The sequence below is a fragment of the Loxodonta africana genome, chromosome 10, assembly GCF_030014295.1.
Source record: "Loxodonta africana isolate mLoxAfr1 chromosome 10, mLoxAfr1.hap2, whole genome shotgun sequence".
Taxonomy (NCBI): domain Eukaryota; kingdom Metazoa; phylum Chordata; class Mammalia; order Proboscidea; family Elephantidae; genus Loxodonta; species Loxodonta africana.
The window spans coordinates 29799451-29814950 of NC_087351.1; the positions used below are offsets into that span (position 1 = coordinate 29799451).

Here is a 15500-nt window from a genome sequence, read left to right on the forward strand (position 1 = left end):
GCTGCCACCTGAGAAAGCCAGGCTAAAAGTGGGGGAAGGAGCTAGTGAAGCAGATTCCCAGGGACCAAGAGCTGAGGGGACCCACCTAGAAGAGAGCTGAAATTAGAGGGCTTTGTCGGGAGAGACTACAATCTCAGCTATTCGGTGGGAAGGACTTACTCTGAGAACCTGTGGGATGAACACTAGAAGAGGTCATGGGGGAACACTTTTATTTTCCAGTTGCTGTCCAGTCAACTCAGACTCATGGCAACCCACATACTAAAAGAAAGACTCCCTGCTTCTTGCTCCACAGTCTTGAGATTCACCCCTCTGGGATGGGAAGGAGTACTTTGCAGTTGGAGGCAAGAAGGAAAAGGATAACTGTTTGGCCAGAACTCTTTTGGGAAGACGCTAGTGGGAAAGGAAACCAGGAGACTGAGGAGAGTTAGGATGGAACAAGGAGAGTGAGGAGGTGGAATAGCAGTTACTCCTTCCCTTCCACTCACATTCTTCCTTTCTTTTGTCATCCATGGTATTCCAGGCCCAAATTATCTTCTTTCTAAGCCTTTCTTTTATCAACTACGTGCTGGGGGTACTCTTCCCCACAGATCCCAGCCGACAAGCCACTGGCTTGGGTAACAAAGTTAGACAGTAGAAAGCTGACTGAGAAATGTTATTAAAAGGATGAATGCCTTAGAATATCACCTTCCCTTGGAGCAAGGCACCTTGTTAACACAAACCTCTTCAGAAAAGACCCCTTGACTTCTGATTCTGTATATTCATTTGCAAGTTGACCATAAAACCACTCACAGTCCTGTCAGTCTCTGGGCTGCCTAATTTACAAAACTCCCTTATTCTTCCCAGTCTAACCCAAGCCACGTATACTAAACTGGGCAAACCTATTGCTAATTTTGCCTCAAGGCGACCTTCAACTGAGTAGAGGGGGGTAATGATCCTCGCTGGCTGAAAGGATGCCTTCTCAAAACCCTATTTCATATGTCTGTTCTTTCGTATAGGAAGTATCTTCTTGAAAAATACGGTTCTATGGTGGCATGCTACAAAGGGCAATCTCTCTGGTATGTCTTCCATCTTCTTCCCTGTGGCCACTGGATCCTTGCTGAGGCCAGTATCTCTGGGGACCTCATGGTGAGAAGAAGGCATGGAGAATGAACATACTGTCTCCCCTCCCTCTCTCCACTTATGGCCTGACTTTTGCACCCAGTACCCTGTTATAGCTATCTCCAAGGGGTCTCTCCCTCCCCAAGGGGCGAGGGTATAGGTGACAAAAGGAGAAAGAGGCATTCATCAGTCACACGAAAAGTTACAAACAGGTAGCACTCCCCACCCCCCCCCAATTCTCCCCATCTCTCATATCTATTAATGAATAATACGGTATCCTTTGATTATCAAAGGACTCAGACGAAGTCTGTAGTGGAGAAGACAGGCCCTTTTACTCCTCAGCGATAAATGAGACCTGGCTTCAGGCTATTTTGAGGGAACTCCTGAGTATCTACTTCACAAAAAATTTAAACGACACAATGAATGTAAAGCACTTAGCACAAGCCCTGATACTAACAATGTTATGACAATACTATTATTAAGGGATTGTTAGAATATCACCTACAATTTCTCTTCAATCGTGTCTTTTGAGCAGCAGCCTCCAAGGCTACCTGCAGTCCACCAGGGCTGTACTCTGTCTGACCCCTGCCTTCTTACTCATTCACCCCGTCAACAAGAATTTACACAGTGCCAACTCTGTATTGGTCCTGAACAACCCAAGCCAATTACCAACATACAAAACCAAAAATACTTTATTGCTGAGTCATCTTGGAGTTTGCATGAAGGGAGAGAGGAGTCCAGAGCCTTCCTAGGATCCCCACATCAGAATAAAGATTAAGGCCCTTGAGCTCCACTTAGGGCACTATCTACCCTGATTCTGTCAATCTTGTTAGTCCCTCCAGGTCACTTCAACTTCATCTGTCCGATACCTGTGGAAGAACAGGAAAACTTTGGTGAAGGGCTATCCCATTAGCACCTTCCATTCTTTTCTGCCCTCTTGATCCTAGGCCCTCTTCCCTGCTGATCCTTGCATTCTCCCTGATACAATCCTATCTCCCCCTTGAAGGGATGAATCCCTCACCTTTGTGTGACTCCAGAATCACTGAGGTGGGTCCTGTGTCCAGCCTGGAACATCTCCCAGCCAGCCTGGGCTATCATGGCTCCATTATCAATACAGAACCTGAGAAAGAAAAAAGATGGGAAATTCGGGATCTAATAGTATAAAGTCACAGTGATGGGAAAATAAAAAATTAAATCAAGCATGAGAAAGGGCCTTACCTCTCATCTGTGGCAAAAAGCCGGGCTCCACGTTCCTGACACATTGTTTCCATCATCTCCTGTAGCCTCATATTACCTACGTGAAGAGTTAGGGGACAGCATTAGCTTAGTTTTAGAGACTTCTCCATGGCCTAGATACAGACCTCATGGGTATTTACTTACAAAAAAGAAGTAGGGGCTTGGGGCCTACAAGAAATGAAACTACTGATTTCCCCAAGCAGTTAAGAGATTTACAGTAGCAGGAGGAAGCTACACAATGCCCAAGAGCAGGAAAGAGAAACATTGTTTGACAACACATACATCCTACACCTCCCACGATGAGGGCCTCCTCTGAGCCGCAGTGTGCCATGGCTCGCTCTGTTATCTCTACCAGCATTGCAAACACAGTTTCCTATGAGGAACAAATATTGTGAAAACATCAGGGGGCCATCCCAACTCAGCTCTGCTCTATCATATAAAAACTCCTCCAGTCCCAACCTTCTGTCCCAGCTTTTTACCCCATTACCTGCAAGGAGAAACATAGATCCTCAGGGGTACACTCGCCTGTGGCCAGCATTCGTTGTGCTGCATCCTGCAATTAACAGAGGTGAGAAAATAGTGGTGTTGGGGTTATATAAGAATAATAATTAGTACAATGGACCACCTTGTTTCACCACAATTTAAGTTACAGTACATCTCATACCACATTTCGCCCTTCAATGGCACTGAGCTAGAGGCAGCATTCATTCAAGATTCGATAATTATCTCTTTAATTCGTGCCCTGACACCCCCTAACCCTGCTTTATCTCTCCACAGTAGTTATATCTGACATGCTTTATATTTTTTTCTTTTTTTTTTTTTTTGAGTTGTTGTTTCTTTATCGTCTTTGCTCCAAGTAGACAAGGGTTTTTATTTTGCCCCATGCTGTATCTCTATTGCCTAGAACAGTGCTTGGCACATAGAAGCTGCTCAGTAAGTTATTTGCTGAATGAATTTATTAAGCATCTGATATGAGCCAACCCTATGCTACATACCGAAAATATGACAGTGAGCAAAACAGGTATGTTTCATCAAGGAAACATGAAAGTGCCCCCATCTCATTACCTCTCCCACACTTACCTCAATGAAAGACAGGATCCCTGAGAATGAGACATCCATCCCCTTTACAGTGTATGGCAGCTCAACTAGCTTCTTGCCTCTATGTGGGAGGGAGTGTATGAGGCACTAAGCCTAGAGTCAGCTGGCTGCCCCCCCGAAGCCCCCCCAATCCTCAATAATATATATACAAGGAACTCCCTTAAGCCCCACCAGTCAGCCTCCCTTTATTTTATGACCCCTCACCGCTTTGCCATCTGTTCAATGTTGTAGCCTGGACTTGGATCATTGGAAATCTGGCAGAGAGAAAAATGGGAAAGAAGTGAATGACAGGATGAGGTCAGATATCCAGGAACCATAAGGAACTTATTTACCCATTCCTCCCTCCATTTCCACAGCTCCCCAGAAAGTCATCCACATCTTATGATCTCTGCAGCCCCAATGCCTCACCTTCAGCACTCGGGCAAAGCGATCCAGACAATTACCCACTGCAATATCAATGGTTTCCCCAAAGATGCGGTAACGATGTTCTGAGTACGCAATCACCTAAGGGTGGTGAGGATGTCCATGAAACCTCAAGTCTGTAAAGAGGAGTATTTGGCTTTGGGGAAGAACACAGCAGAGGATCAACATGGCCACTAAACTTTCCAATACTAAATAAAAAAACAAGTATTTTCCCAAATCCTGAATGGGTAATTTTCTGTAGCTCTTACCTGAGAAGCAGCCCACATACAAGGATTCCCAGAAAAGATTCCTAACTTACCGAAGGTATTCCAGGTTGACTCAGAAGCAAACCATCACTTCATATACTTTTTTTTTTAAACATTTTCCAGGACGCCATTTGAAAATGTGGACTAGGGAACAGGTTTTCCTGCTTAGAGGCAGGGTACAATACAAGTGCCCTTCTAGATTATACTAACAGGGCAGTGGTATCTGGAAACAAGGGAAGAGGCAGAGCTGAAGAACTCAAAATCCTCTGTTGGGCTAGACTAATGGCCCACTCCACTCAGCACTGGCAACTGACTTATGTCCGTTCTTCACACGCGACCAGCTTCTAGCACAGGGAATATTTATCACCCACTGACAGACACATCTGCTCCACACCTCCCACAGTGAGGGCTCCCCAGGGACCATAAACAGTCCTTTTCCCTTATCGGAGTTGCTGGGGCTTTCTTTCCTTTTTGATGTAAATCTTACTCTGTCATCAAGGGGTTTCAGCTGCCAAAACGCTGGTGACAAAAGAGGAAAGAAAAATCCTGTCTTTCTACTTCTGTTACTCACTCCTCTCTATCCAATTGTCTTGTTTTTTATGACTAGGCAAGTTTCACAAGGGAAGAAGGGAAAACTCCCTCTCTGATTGTCCTCATTGACCCTTGTAGTTCTCTGCTACTGTCTATTCCCCAAATCCCTAACCTTTTATGTCATCCTTCTAGCTCCAACCAGCTCCTAACCCTCTACCTCCTGAAGTTCTCACATCAATTCCATGACTATGTGTACCTCATCTTTAATAATTATTTCACAAAATGAAGTTTTACAACATAACCCTCTCAAAAGCTGAGGACAATGCTCAACTATCCTTGACAAGAGCTCCGTCAGGTGTTATGTGGGAAAGGAGGACTGGAGTCCTCTGACTCCATCTTCAAAAGGTCTTGCAAATACCCCAAACAACTCTAGTTTCACCTATGAATGTAAGACCTTTACCATTTATAAAGTACTTTTTAAAATTTTTATATTTTGACACTCTTGGAATAATGAATTCTATACATTTACCATGAAAAATAAAAATACAAATCAGGTAGTGCTCCTTAGTTTTAATTGTTAAGATTTATAGAAAAAAAATAAGCTTCAAAATATAAAAAAATCCTTCCATTACTTCGAAGGCTTCAATCCTTACCAGTCTTTCAATTTTCTAAACTGGAGATTCCTAATCTTTACATACATAAAAGTTCCTGAATACTCTGATTGTCTCTGCCCAAGTCTGCAATGCTACAAACTCTGTTGTGGGTTCTCTGATAGACATCATTTAGACAACATTTTAGGCTCAGATGAGTCCAGCTTTGTTCTTGCAGTTCCTGCCACCCATGCACAACACATAAGTTGCTGGTATGGCATCTCAGAAATTAAAAAGATATGGCTGAAGTTTTCTGTATACCTGAGTATTTCCTCCACTGACATACAGCACAGTTGGGTTGGTGGCTCCAGTGATGAGGCGGCCCATCTCAATGTGGCCAATACAGTGGTTCACACCCAGCAACGGCTTATTCCACAGCTGGGCCACAGTACGGGCAACAACAGCCACAGACGCCAGTGGGGCACCCATGCCAGGGCCTAGGGGGATAGAAATGGGCGTTAGAATCCTACAGAGACTGGGAGAAATAGGGATGGCGAAAGTAGGGATGTGAGAGGTGGGGTAGAAGTTAGTGGTGGTGGTGGCTGAGGTGAGGTGTAGGTTATTTTGACCCAGCCAGGCTCTAGGCCTATTCCTCCATTGTTGACCACGCTCCCAGCCATACCTTTGGTGTAGGCAACACAATCAATATCCTGGGAGGTCAATCCAGCCTCTGTTAGTGCCTCCTCCAGGAGATCCAGGATAACGGCTCGGTGGTGCCGGGCAGTGTCACCTGGGAGGAATCCTAGGAGATGGTCACAGGTCAGAGGTTTTTCATTGCAATGATAAGTAGAAGAGAAAAAAGTTTTAGTATTGTAGGAAGAGTTCCTCTCTCCTGAAGTATGCCGTCTTCCAGGCTTTCAGATATTCCTTTTCACAATTTCTGGCAAACCCTGGTGGCACAGTGGTCAAGTACTATGGCTGCTAACCAAAAGGTCGTTGGTTCGAATCCGCCAGGCGCTCCTTGGAAACTACAGGGCAGTTCTACTCTGTTCTATAGGGTTGCCATGAGTTGGAATCAACTCAACGGCAGTAAGTTTAAGTAGGTTATGTAGGCTGTTAAGGAGCTCTGGATGCACAGTGGTTAAAAGTGCTGCTAAGCGAGAGGTCAGTGATTTGAACCCACCAGTCACCCAGCGAGCGGTCTGCTTCTGTAAAGATTACAGCCTTCGAAGCCCTATGGGGGCAGTTCTACTCTGTCCTATAGGTTCGCTATGAGTCAGAATCGATTTGATGGCTACGGGTTTGGTTTTTTGGTTAGGATACAGGCTGTTCAGCTCTCAGAAATGTCCTTCTTCATAAGCAACACAGCTTCCGGACTCAATCCTAGTTAATACCTACCCCATACCCTTTGGTGATCTTCCTTTGTGACCCTATTTAACCCTTTCAAAAGCTGAGAACAATGCTGAGCTATCTCTGACAAGAATTCTACCAGGTGTTCTGTGGGAAAGGAAGATTGAAGTCCTTCAGTTTATACACAGCACTTAACATGTAACAATTATAGCATTATAATTACAAGTTTCTCCCATTTAACTCTGAGTGCCTCAAAGCATTGGCTATTTTATTTATTTCTGCATTCCTGGGGCCCAAGTGCCTAGAAGAGTGAATGCTAAATATACATAGTTTCTCAGGTACACACATGTCAGTTGCTCTCTCCTAAGTGTGCAGGTGTATTGGGGGAGGGTAGGCTAAATAGGATACAACAGCTTAAAAATAAAACTTATGAAAAGTTGTAATGTATCTGGTACTTCCACTTAACTCTCAAGAATCAGTGAGACAGGTCTTATTATCCCCATTTTAAAAGTAAAGAAATCCAAGAACATGGACAGTGACCACGAATATTACAAAGTCAGCAAGTTCTAAGCTGGGAGTCTTTCCACTCTGACCGCTCACTCTCCTTCTGGTTCTAGAATATTTTCATTGCATTTCTGATACCATTTACAGTATGACTGTGTCTATATGCCCGACTCCACAGCAAGCTCATGACATCTATTTTTGTATCCAGCAGCCAGCCAATGCTTGGCAAGGAAAAGGCGCTCAACAGAAGTTGAACGAATCCTGAAGATCCATGTCCAAGTGCCTGCTGACTCTTCTATCCACCATAATTGTGACCTTAACACTGTCAAGTAGTATCAGTGAGCCTCGGATCAAAAGCTGTAAAATGGAATAATGCACCCCACTTCACTGACGTTTAGGAAGACAGAAGGTGATGCTGTGCGGTGAAGCGCGCTGTAAACTCCAAGTCCGCTAGTCATTTACCTGTGCCCGGCGGAGTGACGTAAGTCCGCCGCGGGTTCGCCAACACCGTGCCATCCCGCACTATTCCCACGCCAATCTTGTTGGCGCTGCCTTCGAAACCCAGCACCGCCGGCATGGTCGAGCCTGAAAGAAAACGCCGGCAGGGCTCCTGGTGACCTGTGGAGCGCCTCACCAGTCCGGGCTCAGCCGCAGAATCCGAGCTGGAAAGGAAGAGGACTTGCCCGCGGCTGGTACACAGCAACACGCACCGTCTCAGACCCCAGAGAACCCTCAACTGGAACGCTCGAGATGCGCGCACCGCCCCCGTCGTCACGGCGACCTGTGAAGGCCCCTTCAAGGACCCGACCTCCTAACTGCCAGGCATACTGACCTGGCATCTGCCCCTTACATTCCTATCCGCTCCCCGTATTTTCCCCGTGGTGCAGTTCAGCTTCTCCCCCGATGTTTTTCCCTCTTGCACAGCGTCGGGATCTTCTGTCAGGGTCGCAGGATGAGTTATGCATCTGGCACAAAGATAAACAGCCCCAGGATGGTGGGTTGGGGCCTTCAGTCCCCGGGAGAAACGGAGCCGAGAGGGAAGGCCGGGCTTCGTCACGTGGTGACAGACAGACCAATCACTGCCGTTCCTCGGCCGCCCGCCGCGGACCTAGGATCACGTGACTACGCCAGTTACCCACGTGGGGGCACAACGGGCTCCATTCTTTGTGCCCGGGTAAGGAGGAGTCGGGCTGGGACTCGAGCAGGTCAGCTATGGGGGTGCTGTTCTGCCCACAGAGGGATTTTTCTGGAGGTCTGGCCAGCTAGGCTGAATCGGGGCCCATTATTAAGGTCTTAGATTGGCCGGAGGGCAGCTCTCGGGAGGAGGGCCCAAGGCACTGTAAAACAATCTTGTCCAGTGCGTGTGGGGCCGAAGGGCCTATGATGCACCGAGGCAGGGAAAAGATTCAGAGATAATGCGGTTAGAGGCGACATCTGGTATGGGGATGCCTGAGAGAGGAGTCTCCCCGTTGCTAGCCTTAGCTGGTTTCACGATTTCTTTGCATCCGTAGGCAGCGCGCTAAAAATTTTGCTTCGGTGGGCGACGTGGAAGAAGTGCCTAAGGGTATTCCTTGCAGGGATGCCGAAGCGTGGGAAAAAGGGAACTGTGGCTGAAGACTGGGAAGAGCCCAAGATCGGTAGGAGAATAAAACGAGCTCCTCTCCTGGAGGCTGCGGTGGGGGTGCTTCCACTGTCTCGATGAAGGAAGGAGGCAGTACGGACCGGCCCATTTTTTTTTTTTTTTTTGAAGGTTTATGTGATCGAAGTCGTAGGTTCTCGCGCATACGGTTAACTTTGGGTCAAGGGTGGGAAACCACCAGCTTTTATCACTATGTATTATTAATTTTATAGAGCAAGAGGCCAAAAAGAGTAAGACGGCAGCAAAGAAAACCGACAAAGAGGCAGCAGGAGAGGGGCCAGCCCTATATGAGGACCCCCCCGATCGGAAAACCTCACCTAGTGGCAAATCCGCCACACTTAAAATCTGCTCCTGGAATGTGGATGGGCTTCGAGCGTGGATTAAGAAGAAAGGTTTAGATGTGAGTAAGGGGAAGTGAAATTCTCTTGTACTGATCTTGGGTTTAATCCCTTTTTTCTCTTTTTGTTCCCTCGGATGCAGTTTTTGTTTTTCCTTGTCTAATTACCTTGTGGGAGAGGTACAATGGGAACTTCACAAAGACTTGCTAGTTGTAATTTTTATTAAACGGCCATTCCCTCAATTCCACTGCCACTATTCATGTCATTTCTTTTCCAGTGTTTCAAAAACCTCTTTATTGGACTTTCTCCATTGTATCTCCAATATATCTTTCCTTCCAATAAGTACTACTTAGCTATCCACTGCGCATATAAGCCTCTTCTCACCTTCTTCCTTTAGTTATCATTGTTAGAACACTTAACATTGTTTTATAATTGTTTAAATACTGTTTTGCTGGACTGCTGAACTCCTTATGCACAAAACCTCAAACCTCTCCTGTGAATTTCTCTTGTCATACGGAGATTAAACAAATGTCTGAGTTGATAAGACCTTCTCATCTTCACTCCCAGTGGGTAAAGGAAGAAGCTCCAGATATTCTGTGCCTCCAAGAAACGAAATGCTCAGAGAAGAAACTACCAGCCGAACTTCAAGACCTGCCTGGACTATCTCATCAGTACTGGTTGGCTCCTTCAGACAAGGAAGGGTACAGTGGTGTGGGCCTACTCTCCCGCCAGTGCCCACTCAAAGTCTCTTATGGCATCGGTGAGACACTGTATTGATCCCTAATGCCTGAGCTCTTCTGAACCAATTGCTAATACTGTCCTCCTGCCCCAACTCTATTCCTTCATTTTCTTTTATAGTTTTCTCTGATTCTCCTTCATCTTTTCTATAGGCGAGGAGGAACATGATCAGGAAGGCCGGGTGATCGTAGCTGAATTTGATGCATTTGTGCTGGTAACAGTCTATGTACCTAATGCGGGCCGGGGTCTGGTGCGGCTAGACTACCGACAGCGCTGGGATGAAGCCTTTCGTAAATTCCTGAAGGGCCTGGCTTCACGCAAGCCTCTTGTGCTATGTGGAGACCTCAACGTGGCTCATGAAGAGATTGACCTTCGCAACCCCAAAGGAAACAAAAAGAATGCTGGCTTTACTCCGCAAGAGCGGCAAGGCTTTGGGGAATTGTTGCAGGCTGTGCCACTGGCTGACAGCTTCCGGCACCTCTACCCTGACACGGCCTATGCCTATACCTTTTGGACCTACATGATGAATGCACGATCCAAGAATGTTGGCTGGCGCCTTGATTATTTTTTGTTGTCTCACTCCCTGTTACCTGCATTGTGTGACAGCAAGATCCGTTCCAAGGCCTTAGGCAGTGATCACTGTCCTATCACCCTACTCCTCGCACTGTGAGACCTCCCAAAAATCGCTTTGAGTCTGGAAAATGAGCCCCCTAAACTAGCATTTCTTCTTCAAAACTTCCTCTTAAGAAACCTGTGCTGTACTTGCCTTCTAAAACTATATGAATCCTCCAAACAGGCTTCTAGTGACAAATTTCAGCTTTCTTGAACTTTTAAGCGCAAGATTTTTGTTTCATGGTTTTTTTGTTTGTTTTTACATTAAATAAAAGCTACTGATGACTTCTTTTGAACTGTCCTTGTGAAAATAAAAAGCCATAGTTTCAGCCTTGCTGCCTTTGTGTTTTATCTGTTTCTTGGTGGGACTACAAATTCTTGTTTTCCCTGTCTTCATACATGCAAGTTAACAAATGGAGAAGAGTCGAGTCATGACCGTATTTATTTACAAGCATAGATGAATCCCTAACCTCCCCCAAGACGCAGCAACCCTACCCAGCCCAGATAGATACTGCAACTGGGGTTAAGAAGGTTGGAAGGAGGAATTAAAGGGAAATACAGGACTAGGGGAACATACCCCCACATTAAATAGTTATATATACATCAGTTCCCGTGGTTCTGTACAGAGCAGCGGCTGACCCCACCCCCACAGGACATGGAATGTGGGGAGAGGAGACTGAGGGTACTGAGGCCAGAGCCAGCCCCTGGTGAAGTGCAATAGCAGCAGCAAGGTCCTAATGGTGCACAAGAGGGAGGGAAACCCCCAGGGCTACCCCACCCACCCCTGCCCTAGAATGTGTAAGGGACAGGAATGGCTCTCGGGGCATACAGGAAGCACAAGGCTAGAACCGTCTTTTGGAGCCCAGCTTTAGGGGCAACACTGCGCCTACTTCACCCTTAAACACAGCAACCCTTGGAGGAGAGCAGATGGCCATCAGTGGTCTTACCTACCCCTCCAAACCTAAATGAGGGCCTGGTTCCTTCCTACCTCTCCCCTGGGAAAAGGAAGGCAGCTGCTTGGCTTCCCTTGTGGAAGCCCAGGGAGCCCTTTATCCCAGCTCCCTTTGTAGTGTCACTGTCCCCACCAGGGAGGGGCCAGGCACAGTCTGTGTATCATGGTGGGGCTCAGGAGAAGTTCTGGGCAGGGTGGCTGACCTTCATACAGGCCCAATACAGGGCCCGGCCCAAACACAGCACAGCCAGCAGGATGACACATGCCCAGGCTGCATAGATACCTCCATATCGCCGTGCATGCTTCCATGTGCCAAACTGAAAGAGGTGAGGAGGAAGAAGGAAAAAAAGATGGGGTTAGTGTTGATCTCTTATAACTTCCCAGGAGCCCTAGTAATAGTGAAGTGACACAGACTCAAGCTTCTGTCTCAAGTCCCTACCCATCTGTAAAACCTTCAGGGACCTTTTTAAAGGCCAAGCTGCTCAGTTTCCTTCCCCTAGGCAGAAACATTCATACCATCCCAGACAGACACCTGTCAGTTTTTCTTAATGTCTCACAACTGAGCCAGGCTTCCTAATAAAAAACCAAACCCGCTGCCGTCGAGTTGATTCCGACTAATAGTGACCCTATAGGATGGAGTAGAACTGCCCCATAGGTTTTCAAAGGAGCAGCTGGTAATTCAAACTGCTGACCTTTTGGTTAGCAGCCCTAGCGCTTAACCACTACACCACCAGGGTTTCCATGCTTCCTAATATCAGATCTTAATCTAAGCCCCTTCTTCACTGTCTTGTCCTGTGCAGAGAGAGAGAATGGCCATTTTTCATTCCTACAGTAATGAAGAAGAATGTTGATTAGCTACCTTCAACATTAGCTCATCCATGCCTTAAAAGAAAACCTAAGCAAACAGTCCTCAGTTTCTTTCACCTTTCTTAAAACCAAGACCACTGCCCTTGTGTCAATTCCGACTCATAGCCGACCCTACAGAACAGAGCAGAGCTGCTCCACAGGGGTTCCAAGGCTGTAATCTCTTACGAAAGCTGATTGCCACATCTTTCTGCCATGGAGCAGCTGGTGGGTCCAAACCACCAATCTTTCGGTTGGCAGCCAAGCACTTAACCACTGTGCCTCACTTTTCTTTAGGGTAGGTATTTCCCAAATCTCCCAGCCTATGTAGATAAGGCTGAGACAGAGGCAAACAGGAAGAATGAAAGGGGCTGAGTCAAGGTTACTCACAGCAAGGCCAGTGGCAGTGATTGCCAAGAGCAAGCCAAGCAAGAAACAGCAGATACATCTCTTTCGTGGATATCTGCGCCCAATAGACGACCTGTGGGGAGGCAAACAGGAGTGGATGCTTGTGATGTTCTCGTAGTTTTTACTCCACGTTACTGGATTACCAGCTCGATGATGCCACTCCCCAATCACTTACACTTTCCTGCAGTGAGGGCAACGTGCCAAGGTTCGGTCTGTGAACTCTGTCCACTATGGAGAAAGAAAAAAAGGAGAAGCTGATTAACGGTAGAAGCAGGGTCGTCCTCAGTGAGAACCCTGGGTGGAAGGGGTGGGGGCGGGAAACATACTTTTTCAGGGTTCAGATTATTACTCGAGAGAAATATAATTACTCCTAGTTTTTCCCCTGGGCTCCCCAATGCCCCTCCTCACCAGAAAAGTATTCTTGCAATGTCCACAGATAACCCTGACACCCACTGGCTGTGGTTCTGGACTCAGAGGTCCTGGATGCACAGGCCCCAGGTTGATGATTCTTTTGCTGTATATGAGAAAAGACGATGTTTAAAACTTTTTTAATCCCAAGGATTTTAATCTCTCCTTCACCCCCCTCCACACCGCTACCCCCTCCCCCCCACCGCCTCTCTTATCAAGTTCCTCTGCTTCTCCATAGAGGGGCTCTATCCCTCATCTCCACTACAAAGAATCCTTGAAGAAACACACTGCTTAGAAGTCATGTCTTCACTTCTCTTCACCTCAGGACAATCCACCCAGTCCGAGGCTCTCCATTCTCCTAAAGGACATCATTTCCTCCCAATCTTTTTATGGAGACATGAGATAGATGGCTATAACCCTGGGAGACACAACAGCCCCTAACGTTTTCTCCTAAATAAACTACAACACACTTACAGTCTCCATAAACATTCACCCTTCTTTGACTTTCCAGTTTTCCCCACTTAAGCCCCTCCCCACCTGATGCCTCTTACCAATAGGGCCGAGGGCAGGCAATCCGCTGGGAAGTCACTTTGCAGATAAGCAGACAGTTACAGGGGCAGCGAACATATTTTTTCCCTGGGGGTGCATTCTTGATAGGCTATAAAATAATGGGGATGTCAGCAAGCAAACCTCTAATCCCAGCCCTTTTCCAATTCCCTCTGAAAACACCTTGAGGAAAACTCAGAGATAAGGCCCTCATCAGGAAGGAGAAGTGAAAGAATGGCATACATCATAATATTTGCAAATGAGACCTAAGTTTAATATCCAGAATAGGTATAAAAGTGTGCAATGGTAAACATTAGCTTTGTTGAGTGGCCTCTGGGGAAATAAGTGTGTGAGATTCTTGAACTGAAACTTGGGTTTCATGTAGAGCACTTGGGAACACCTGAAAGTCAGGGTTTAGAATCAAGAAATCAAAAAGAGGATCAGGAAACAGGGCCCATTTTGAAGATACGGAGAACTCACAGTGGCTTCATTGCAGACGCCACATTTGACTACATGCTGATGCATCTTGCCTTCCACGTTGATGAGGGACTGGCAGACTCGGCAGGTGATCATGGGGGCACTCCCGCTATCAGGGCTGGTCAGGGGTGAGTAGGGGGGTGGGTCTTCCCCAGGCAACACGGCTGGGTGCCCTTCCGGGAACGGGGGAAATGCTGGGGAGGAAGCAGATAAAGAGGAGGGCTGGGATCACTTGCAAACACTCCCACTGATGGTCCATGAGGCCTGTGAATTCCTTCTGGACCTTAATCTTTCTGACCAAGCTACCGCGCTTGCCATGTTCCGCGCTTCCCTTTGCTTTCCGAGAACCCCCTGCAGTTTCTGGGCTCTGCTCACGATGGCGGTGAGAAGTCCCACCCCGTCACAGGTGCAGCAGCCTGGCACCTGCCGCTTGGGTCCCGCCTCCGCCCTTGACCCCGCCCCTCCCCGCCCATCAGAGCACCCCCGGGAACACCTCGGACCCTCTCGGGCTTACCCTGGGGCGGGGCATGTTTACCGGCTCCGTACGGTGGTGCGGTGGGGGTCAGGCCTCCCCCGGGCCCAGCCCCACTCCCGCCCGGCCCCACTAGGCCGTTGCCGCCGGCGCCACCGTCGATCGGCTCGGAGAGCAGCGGGGAACGCTCTCCATCTGCCGCCATGGCCGCCACCGCCGCCTCCCGCTCCGGCCAAGGATGGAGCCGCTGCTGTCCCCGCCGCCGCCGCCGCCGCCGCTACCGGGTCCCCAGAGCGCCTGCGCGCCGCGCGCCCAGCTCACCCCGCAACCAGTGGACTGCCCCGCCCCGTCCCGCAGCACGTGACAGGATGCCCCGCCCCCGCCAGGCTATTATTAGTGGGGATAAACCAATTGCTGGTTCTGTGAAGACAGCTCCTCTTTTCCATTGGGGAGCGACGCGCTAACGTCAACTGTCACATGACCTGCCGGATGCCGCTGGGCCTGCAAAAACTGCACGTGACTAGAGGTTCTACGAGTCATTGGAAGTGTGGGCCATCGCGCTACCTCCAGGCCAGAAGGTGGGGTTAGGCTGCTTCTGCTCGCCCGTCATGTGTTTCAGGAAGCTGGGCGGGCTCTGTTACACGCCTAAGTCGCGCAGTCTGCTTGTCATTGGTCCAAAGAAACCACTAAAAGACTCCCCCCGCCTTGCTGCTATAAGTGGCCTGTCATTGGCTCGTGGCTGCCTTTCCCTCATTCTATTATCCTTGGAGGGCAACTTTATTGGCCGGAACTTAGCGCCAGAACTGCGAGGCGTGGCTTAAGCGGCTCAAGGGGCGGGCAATAAAAGGTGCGGGAGCTTTTGCTGGTTGCAGGAATTTGGGGTTCTGAGCAGCAGAGGGAGGAGCGCTAGGCCACAGGTGGCCACTCTACCCAAATAAGTATCTTTTAAAAATCAGAGTAAAGATAGAGCAGGAGGAAATGGATTAAAACAT

General features: G+C 48.0%; 3 protein-coding genes across 7 annotated transcripts; 1 reads left to right on the forward strand and 2 right to left on the reverse strand.

Moving 5' to 3' along the window:
* Window positions 1-1407: 1407 nt before the first annotated feature.
* On the reverse strand, window positions 1408-8591 carry OSGEP (O-sialoglycoprotein endopeptidase). Of its 3 annotated transcripts, none has more exons than XM_010600999.3 (12): window positions 7908-8591; window positions 7538-7660; window positions 5904-6023; window positions 5543-5718; window positions 3841-3936; window positions 3637-3686; window positions 3415-3493; window positions 2822-2887; window positions 2617-2707; window positions 2317-2392; window positions 2120-2218; window positions 1408-1967 (listed from the first exon to the last, which is right to left on the reverse strand). In XM_010600999.3, exons 1-12 carry the CDS (start codon window positions 7912-7914, stop codon window positions 1928-1930), a joined length of 1023 nt encoding a protein of 340 aa, XP_010599301.1. In that variant the 5' UTR covers window positions 7915-8591; the 3' UTR covers window positions 1408-1927. The 3 variants fall into 3 exon arrangements, with proteins under 3 accessions (XP_010599301.1, XP_023396426.1, XP_003421624.1); XM_023540658.2 differs by lacking the exon at window positions 7908-8591 and adding an exon at window positions 7786-7853; XM_003421576.4 differs by having other exon boundaries at window positions 1409-1967; window positions 7538-7737.
* Window positions 8180-10736, forward strand: APEX1 (apurinic/apyrimidinic endodeoxyribonuclease 1). 2 transcript variants are annotated; one of them, XM_010600998.3, is made up of 5 exons: window positions 8180-8249; window positions 8587-8712; window positions 8927-9114; window positions 9620-9812; window positions 9943-10736. In XM_010600998.3, exons 2-5 carry the CDS (start codon window positions 8655-8657, stop codon window positions 10458-10460), a joined length of 957 nt encoding a protein of 318 aa, XP_010599300.2. In that variant the 5' UTR covers window positions 8180-8249; window positions 8587-8654; the 3' UTR covers window positions 10461-10736. The 2 variants fall into 2 exon arrangements, with proteins under 2 accessions (XP_010599300.2, XP_003421623.2); XM_003421575.4 differs by having other exon boundaries at window positions 8181-8280.
* Window positions 10737-10826: 90 nt separating this feature from the next.
* On the reverse strand, window positions 10827-14728 carry PIP4P1 (phosphatidylinositol-4,5-bisphosphate 4-phosphatase 1). 2 transcript variants are annotated; one of them, XM_003421573.4, is made up of 7 exons: window positions 14572-14728; window positions 14040-14230; window positions 13565-13671; window positions 13014-13119; window positions 12781-12833; window positions 12588-12678; window positions 10827-11671 (listed from the first exon to the last, which is right to left on the reverse strand). In XM_003421573.4, the coding sequence occupies exons 1-7, from the start codon at window positions 14711-14713 to the stop codon at window positions 11528-11530; spliced, it is 834 nt and encodes a 277-aa protein (XP_003421621.1). In that variant the 5' UTR covers window positions 14714-14728; the 3' UTR covers window positions 10827-11527. The 2 variants fall into 2 exon arrangements, with proteins under 2 accessions (XP_003421621.1, XP_003421622.1); XM_003421574.4 differs by having other exon boundaries at window positions 14551-14728.
* Window positions 14729-15500: the final 772 nt, after the last annotated feature.